The sequence below is a fragment of the Nicotiana tomentosiformis genome, chromosome 2, assembly GCF_000390325.3.
Source record: "Nicotiana tomentosiformis chromosome 2, ASM39032v3, whole genome shotgun sequence".
NCBI classification, from domain to species: Eukaryota; Viridiplantae; Streptophyta; class Magnoliopsida; order Solanales; family Solanaceae; genus Nicotiana; species Nicotiana tomentosiformis.
The window spans coordinates 73212430-73221104 of record NC_090813.1 but is presented as its reverse complement, the minus strand read 5'-3'; the positions used below and the strand labels follow the sequence as shown (position 1 = coordinate 73221104).

General features: G+C 31.7%; 1 protein-coding gene across 1 annotated transcript; it reads right to left on the bottom strand.

Annotated features, from left to right (window-relative positions):
* Window positions 1–938: 938 nt before the first annotated feature.
* LOC104109755 (pistil-specific extensin-like protein) lies at window positions 939–5489 on the bottom strand. Its single transcript, XM_009619111.4, has 2 exons — window positions 4483–5489; window positions 939–1443 (listed from the first exon to the last, which is right to left on the bottom strand). The coding sequence occupies exons 1-2, from the start codon at window positions 5441–5443 to the stop codon at window positions 1118–1120; spliced, it is 1287 nt and encodes a 428-aa protein (XP_009617406.1). The 5' UTR covers window positions 5444–5489; the 3' UTR covers window positions 939–1117.
* Window positions 5490–8675: the final 3186 nt, after the last annotated feature.

The window sequence follows — 8675 nt, the reverse complement described above, 5'->3', positions numbered from 1 at the left end:
GAATATTCTAGTAGACACTTTATGATTTTGAGTATTAAATTCACTATATTTACTCTCTCGTTAGTTTACGCTTTACTTTACTATAATTTTCTATTAATCATTCTCTTAATAAATAAAAATTAACTACTTTGAAATTCTTTTAAAAAGAACAAATACATGACTAGTTCACCGTTGACTTGCCTAGCGACAATGTTGGGTGTCATTACGGTCTATAGGGGAAATTGGGTTGTGACAAGTTGGCACAAATCCTGATCCGTGATGTTAGTAGCTAAGTGGAGTTGGATTAAAATGTTTCATTTTTTGATTAGCTGAAAAAACTCTAACCTAACTCTAACCGTCTCACGGCCAAGGTCATTTTGACATCTTTAAAGACAGTTATTCCTTTTACGAAAAACACTTTCCAACACTAGGTCCTATCTTATTTTTCGTATTTTTGTACTTTATAACATTAATCTCATCTCCTTTACTAGTCCCATTAATTATAAATAGGAAATATGAATAAAATAGTGGTACAAAATTTTCTTCCTCCTGAAACTAGAGGAGGGAAATGGAACAAGGATATTCAATACATGAATACATTTATTTCTTGTCAAAACAAACTCCTCCTTTTAACATCAGCACTTCATGTCTTTATCTACATCTTTTTTTTTGTGCATTTGTTCAATGTATATGGTGGTTTCTGATAGCACATAAAATTAAAAATAAGAAATTTTGTACATACCAAAAGTATCTTAGAACTTATGATTTAAATATATTTTGACATTTCTATGATTATAAGAGCATGTTAAATAATTTCAAATATAGTAAAACTCAAAAAAAAAAAATCAAATAGATTAAAAGAAAAAAAAAACGTCATATAAAATAAAAAATAGGCAGTACACTATTAGAAAAACAAAATTTTGAGATTCAAATACCCAAAATAATTGATGCATTTCAAGTCAGCAGTCAATACTTTCAGTTTTCATAAATTCGATTTTGACTTTTGCGACTCATTTGATTTCTGTATAGTGGTACAAAGTTTTCTGTCTCCTTGTATAAACTATAGAACAAAAAAGAAAAAAATAATTTCCGTCACAAACTCATGCTCTTATACATTATCGCTCTAGTAATGAGGAGCTCAATTCTTATCGCATGGCATTTTGCTGGAGGCTTCAAATATAAAAGGTCCAACACCATATAAATCAGATAGAGGGACAGCGGCAGGGGTAATCGGTTGTTTAGGTGGTAGGAGAGGCTTCAATAAACCACCAGATTTTCCACCATTGAAATTTGTTGGGACATTGCAATTTGGATTTGGTGATTTCACTAAATATAACTTGCACTTGCCAACATCTGCTCTGGTTAATGATTTGGGAATGATCCGAAACTCACCTTTGTTGTCTGTCGTCGCCGATTGAACCATTGTTTTCTTTCCGTTGTAGCAAACTAGTTTCACAACAGCTCCTGCAATAGCAACCATTGAATTCTATAAGAGAAAAATTGATATAAGATGGAAGGCAATGATATATATTATTTAATGTTTATTTAAGTTTTATGCACTCGGATAATAACTTATTTCCTTTTTACTTCGTGCCAAAAAGAATTACTCATTTTCATATTTGAAAATAATTTATCATTATGAAATGATTTAAAACCACATAAAATATATGCGCCTTATTTTGCACCAAGAATTTAAGTTTTTTATTTTTTCTTAAATTCCGTGTCCAGTCAATTAAATTTACATAAATAGAAACGGAGGGAATATAAATTTTTATGATAAGTGATAGTAATTAGTAAACGGGTAAAAATTTACAAGCTAAAACTATGCTGATTGTGACGAATGTGACATTCAATCAATGGGTTAAGGAGCGTAGCAACTTTGTCGCGAAACATAGCATTATGCTCCCTTATCAATATACTCCCCCTAGTTTATGTGAACTTTTTTTTTGTCTATTCCAAAAAGAATGACTCATTTCTAAATTTGAAAACAATTTAGCTTAAACTTCATATTCTATCCCTAATGAGAATTTTTTATAACCACACAAATACTGTGGACCCTTTTTGACTTTTTTAGGACCACAAATTTCAAAAGTTTTTATTTTTTCTTAAACTTTGTGCTCAATCAAACATGTTCACATAAATTGAAATGAAGGGAGTACTATCAAAAAAGATTTTTTTTTTTATATTTATCGAACGTCGTTAAATATTTTAAATTATTAATTATTATTATTTATAGTATTTTTAACGTAATTTTCAAATATGTAAAGTTTATTCGTAAAAGGTCAAAATTATTCTATCATTTGGTAAATGATTTAGAATTACCGTCCGTCCACCTCTTGTTCCAAAAATACACCCATAGTTATTTCTATTGCTAACCCCTCGATTTAACGGCAGCGAATATGGGCTCCACTTTTAATGAGTCGACAATATTTTATTGGGCCATGTGGCTTCTGTTTTTACTTCATATATATGGGTATAATATAGAAAAAATTGGCATCCTATAACAACACATAACAGGAATTGACAATTTTTTAGTCTTATATTAGGTTTGGCAAAGATAAACCCCAAACAATTGGCATTATATAGCCAAATCTTAAAAAAACTACTCTCTTTTATATTCTCTCTCAAAAAAACTACACGCTTATTTTGGCTTCCCACCCCTTTTCTCTCCTTGTATTTCTTCTTCTTTCTCTTCTCTTTTCTCTCATAGTTTAGCAAAAATTCTTGCAAATTATGCAAAAAACATCAGTGGGATGAAAAAGTAAGGTTGATCTCACATCAGAGAAAATCAGAAGCAAGAACTAAGAGAAAAAATATATATTTCAACTTTGTTTTTCTTCTCTCTTCTTTTTTTGGTTGGATTGAATGAGTGGGTGTGATTGAAATTAGTTGAAAATACCTAAACGAGGCTATATACAAAATTTGAGCAAGATTAGCAAAAACTAAGAGAGAAAAAATATATTTCAACTTCGTTTTTATTCTCTCTTCCTTTTTTTGTTTGGATTGAATGAGTAGGTGTGATTGAAATTAGTTGAAAATGCCAAAACAAGGCTATATACAAAATTTGAGCAAGATTAGAAATGATTTAGACTGGTTTCAGGTAAAACATCAGACCTAAAAATCCAACTGCGACATGTGTATATCACGTTGTATATCGTGTACATCAGTGTACATCACACACAAGTTTTTAAGGACGTCTGTCTATATCACTTTGTATATCGTGTATACAACACAATTGTTTTATGGACGCCCGTGTATATCACATTGTATATCGTATATATAACACAAATTTTCATGGATATACACAGACACACATAATATACATGAGATATCACTGATGTACATAGAGATATACACGGGTTATAATAGGGGATACGCATGTGGAGTCGTCTTGAACTTGAGTTTTCAATCTGAAATGTATTATTCAAAGAAGTAAAATAAAATTTTAATAAATTATTTTGATATACACATTATTATTATGTTATACACTGTGATATACAAATAATATAATTATTAATTATTGATCAAAAAAGGAATTTTTTTTTTTGATATAGCATGTTTAAGCAAGTTCTAAAATATAAAAATAATAAATATAATTGCGGGAGTAAATAATATTTTGGTATACAAAGAAAATTATTTTTTGATATACACAAAGAAGAAAAATAAACTTATGATATCTATTTTGGGATACACATGTCTGATGTGCTATACACTGTGATATACAAATAATACATTATTTTTATTGTGATATACATTGATATAAAGGCATCAATAACTATATATATAATTTTATATTATCGATATACAAAGAATAATATTATTTATATACAAAGAATAAAAATAAAATTTTAACATACATGTTGATATAGACAAAGAAGAAAAAAAAAGTTGCGATGTACATTTATTGGCTATTTGATGCCAATATCTATAACTAGGACTATTTTCTGTCAATTATATGGGCATGTTATTATACCATGTCAAAATATCCGCCTCATATTTGACCCGTCCCATTTATTTAATCCGTCCCATAATTTTTTTCTTTGCTTTTTTTCTTTCTTTTTCTTCCTTATCACCCAACACATTCACTCCCGCCCAACTACCCCCATCCCCCACCTCATTCTTTTTCTCTGCTTTTTAAATTTTTTATTTTTAGGTCCAAATTATCGTCAAAATTAAAATGTTTCTCTTAAATTCTAACCATGCCACATAAATAGGGACAATAGAGGTAGCAATATATGCCATAAGTTAGTAAATTTTCAAATAAAATAAGTGCATTAATTAGTAAACGTTAATCCATGATTTTAAAAGCTTAACGAGTTCAGCAATAAAAATTTAGATAAACCCCGTCAAATTTAATTCTAGACCCATTTTTTGTATAATAAAGGAGTAAAGTTATAACAGTATATAGGAGTATAATTTAAGTCATTCTTTCTGTGTTAGTAATTAAAAATATATAAGTATTGAAAATATATAAGTACTGAAAAGGTTTTGAAATACACTAACCTGGGAGTAGGGAGGTGTTGAGCAGAGTGGGGAACCCATAGCTGTTGCAGGATTTACAATAAACAAGGCCATTGACGATAGGGGGCTTCCCCAAAGGTGGAAGCGGCTTAACTACTGGTGGTGCTGGTCGACGGGGAATAAGGGGTAGATTCGCTGTTGGTGATGGAAATGGTGCTATAATAGGTGGCTCAGCAGCCGGTGATGGAGATGGTGCCATAACTGGTGGATAAGCAACTGGTGGCGGAGGAGATTTCTTAGCACTTGGTGGTGGCGGTTGCTTTATAGGTGGCTGAGTAGCTGGTGATGGAGATGGTGCCCGAGGAGGTGGTGGTGATTGCTTTGCTGGAGATGGAGATGGTGACTTAACTGGCGGTGGAGGAGGTGGTGGTTGCTTTGCTGGAGATGGAGATGATGCCTTAACTGGTGGTGGAGGTGGTGGTTGTTTTGGTGGCGGAGGTGGTGGTGGTTGCTTTGTAGACTGATCAGGTGGTGATGGCTTACATGGTGAAGGTGGTGGTGGTGGCGGCTTAACTGGGGGTGATGGTGACGACGGCTTTGGCCGGTTAACAGGTGGACCACCACCTATGGGAGGCAAATCAGGTAAGTTGGGAATCAGAGGCAAAAGGCCAGGAAGCTTAGAGCCGGGCAAAGGAGGCAAAAAACCGCCGGTAAAAGGAGGAATAAGTGGTATTAATGTCGAAGGAGGAGGTGGTGATGGAGATGGCGGAGGTGGTGATGGCAATGGTGACGGTGGAGGTGGTGGTGGTGATGGTGGCGGTAGCACGAATGTAGGCCCATCGAAAGGCAATGGGATCTCCGGCAATGGGATCTCCGCTGGTGGCAATTCGAAAGGCAATGGGAATTCCAGCGACAGCTCCCCATGGCTGATCTTTGAGAATGAGCCAAGTACTAGAACGAAAAGTTGTATAAGTAGGATCTTCACTGAAATAATAACAGCCATAGTTGTTAACTGAATTAATCACCTGCGTTGAAGGAAGTTAAAAGGGAATGAATTTATAGACGCTAGGCAATAGCATATTCTGAAGTTTATTTGATTGAAATATTAAGAAAAGAAACGAAAAATTGAACCAAAAATACAAAATTATAACAAGCCCTCTCAATAACTTTACTACCAAAAGACGTAGATTTGTGAAAGAATATTAATTATGAAGGATTTGTGATGATTTTATGACAAAATTCGTCAATTTGTGATGAATTTATGTCACTTTTATGACTCTGGTCACATTTTTTTTGCAATGATCGAATATGTGAATATTTTTGGACCAATTCTCCGTCACAATATTGCCTTTTTTCTTACGGTCTACTTCCTACGATCCACTTTAATTGATTTTTCCGTCTTTTTTTTTCCATAATATTTGATTTTTTTAGATATCAAGAAAGAATTAACTTCTTTTTTTCAAAGTTGTGCTTGGAACAAGGAGCCTAGAAGTATTTGTTATATTTCCAATGAGTGAAAATAATCTCCTCTCCAATGAGCCTAATAGTCTGTTTGGCCAAGCGACAAAAATCAGTTTATTTTGAGAAATATTTTTCTCAAAAGTACATTTGGTAAGAAATAATTTGTGTTTGATTAATTAATTTGAAAAGCACTTCTGAATAACAATTAGTATTTGGCCAAACTTTTAAAAACTATTTCTAAGTGTATTTTTTTTAAAAAATGCTTTTCAAAAAGGTGCTTTTGGAGAGAAACTATTTTTTTCTACTTCTCCAAAACTGCTTTTGTTTCTCCTCAAAAGCACTTTTTTCTTCCAAAAACTTGGCCAAACACTTCAACTTTGAAAAAAACTCTTTTTTTTTTGAAAAAAATTGTTTCTAAAATTGGAGAACCTTGGCCAAACAGGCTATAAGTAAAATTACTGGCTTAAAGGGTTTTAGAGCCAGTTTGGCCAGGCTTCTAAGAGGTCAAAAGTACTTTTTTGTACTTATTTAAAAATATAAGGTGTTTTGCCAAAATAGAGTAGTTTTTTTGCTTTTGGGAAGAAGTTACAAATTCTAGATTCTTCGATGAAGCAGAAGCAAAAAGTTAATTTTTTCAAAACAAAAATATCCTTATTATAAAATTATATTTCTTCAATCATCCCTTGTTAATTTAACCTTTGCTTTTTTCTTTCTATCATCTCTTTCTTCTTTATTTTATTTTATTTTATATTTACCTATTTTTATTTTTCTTCTCTTATTTCTATTTGGAATAATCTCTCTACTATAAATAAATATCTTCTTTCCTCTTCCGCCATTTTTTTTTCTTCGTCTCCTATTATGCTTTGAAATAACAAGGCTAATCATTAGATCCAAGCACTTTCTTTGTAAGGTATGATTTTATTTTCTCTTATAGTATACCAATATTATATGATCTCCATTTTGTAGTTTTATTTGTATATTTTCTTGGCATGTATGTATATAATATCGTTGACATAATGCAATAATACCTAGTTTGTTTTTCTCATGAATTGATAGTATTTTTCATACGATGTAACTTGTAAGAACATGTGTTTCTACTACTATTATTGCTTTTTTTTATATACTTATATTTCATATTGATTAAAATCTTAATATATATTACTTTATGCTTTATACTTTAATATAATTACATAAAAATAAAAAATTAATTAAGTTCTTTCATAATAAATAAAAATAATGCTAATGTAAACTAATGTTTATTGTCCTTTATCGTAATTTGATACTCAAAAGTATTTTTTGGAAAGATTGGCCAAACATAATTCGCTTATCAAATATCACAAAAAGACTTTTCAAATGAATTTGCCAAAAAACAAACTCCTAATCTCTAAAAAGTACTTTTAAAAATAAGTAATTTTTGGCAGCTAAGAGCCTGTTTGGCCAAGCTTCTTTTAAGGCAAAAGCACTTTTTGGGTCAAAAGTATTTTTTTCTAAAATTAAGGTGTTTTGCCAAGCTTTTTGAAAGGAAAAAAGTATTTTTGAGGAGAAGCAGAAATAGTTTTGGAGAAACAAAAAAAAGTAACTTCTCTCCGAAAACACTTTTTTGAAAAGTACTTTTGAGAAAAGTATACTTAGAAGCAGTATTTTAAAGCTTGACCAAACGGTAATTGCTAGCTGCTCAGAAGTGCGTTTCAAATTAATTAACCAAACACAAACTGCTTCACACCAAAAAGTACTTTTGAGAAAAATATTTTTGAGAAAAAACACTTCTCAAAATAAGCTGATTTTTACAGCTTCGCCAAACGGGCTTTTAATCTCCTTTAACCATGTTTTTAACAGGGGAAGAGCGGAAGGTCAAGTTACGTTGTCAACCTAGATCAATTTTTCTTCGCAAAAGGGAAATCAGTAATTAATTTACTGTCTTGTTCGCATTTTGCACCCTTATGTCTGTAATATTTTTTATTTACACCATATCCTTTTACTTTGTACTATATGATTCTTCGAAGTTATGCATTTTCTTGCAAAATATTCAACAGTCATTTTATTAGGAGCAAAATAAATTATGTTACTAAAACTTGGAGTCTTTGCACTATTTTGGTCTTCTGGGCTCTCTGTTTTGTTATCTTAAAAAATATTTTTATTACTGTTTACTTTAGTGTATATTCCACTTTATTCACCATATGAGAAATTAAATTTGATCAAACATTAGGCATGGCCATGATCAGCATGGTCTTTCGTTCCAGAAGCCATGTGGTGAGAGTTTTTCAGTTGGCAGAAAATTGATCGAACATTAGACGTGGGATTGTTTTTCTTTTCTCGTTTTGTTTATTCTTAAAAGAGACATACTAATTTCTCATGAATTTTAATTGACGGCACTTCACTTAGAATATTATTGTACTAGTAAGCGCTCATTACAATTGATACCCTAATACTAGATGTAGTAGGATTTTTTTTGAACGGAGTGGGTTCATATATATATATTTCTGTACTATGAGAAAAGTTTTATATATATCTCTTGTTATATTTTGGGTCTAAATATACTCATGTCATGATATTATAGGCTTAAATATACCCCTTTTCTGTTAAGTTTGTTAAGGTGGACATTCAATCCTAGGTGGCACTGACATTTGATGAGGTGGATGCCACATGGCATACCACCTCAGCGCCCCTAACCCATTTTACCCCTCCCCTCTATTTGTTTTTCCACCACTAAAAATTTTTTCGATCCGCTCTACCACCATAACCGCCAACAATATTGAATTTTCAGTTAGTCAACT

What these genes read in the sequence shown, in the direction of transcription:
- LOC104109755 (XM_009619111.4), bottom strand. Translation starts at nt 5,443, where the DNA reads ATGGCTGTTATTATTTCAGTGAAGATCCTACTTATACAACTTTTCGTT. An exon ending in CAACACCTCCCTACTCCCAG is followed by an intron (nt 1,444 to 4,482) that starts GTTAGTGTATTT and finishes TTGCTATTGCAG; the next exon opens with GAGCTGTTGTGAAACTAGTT.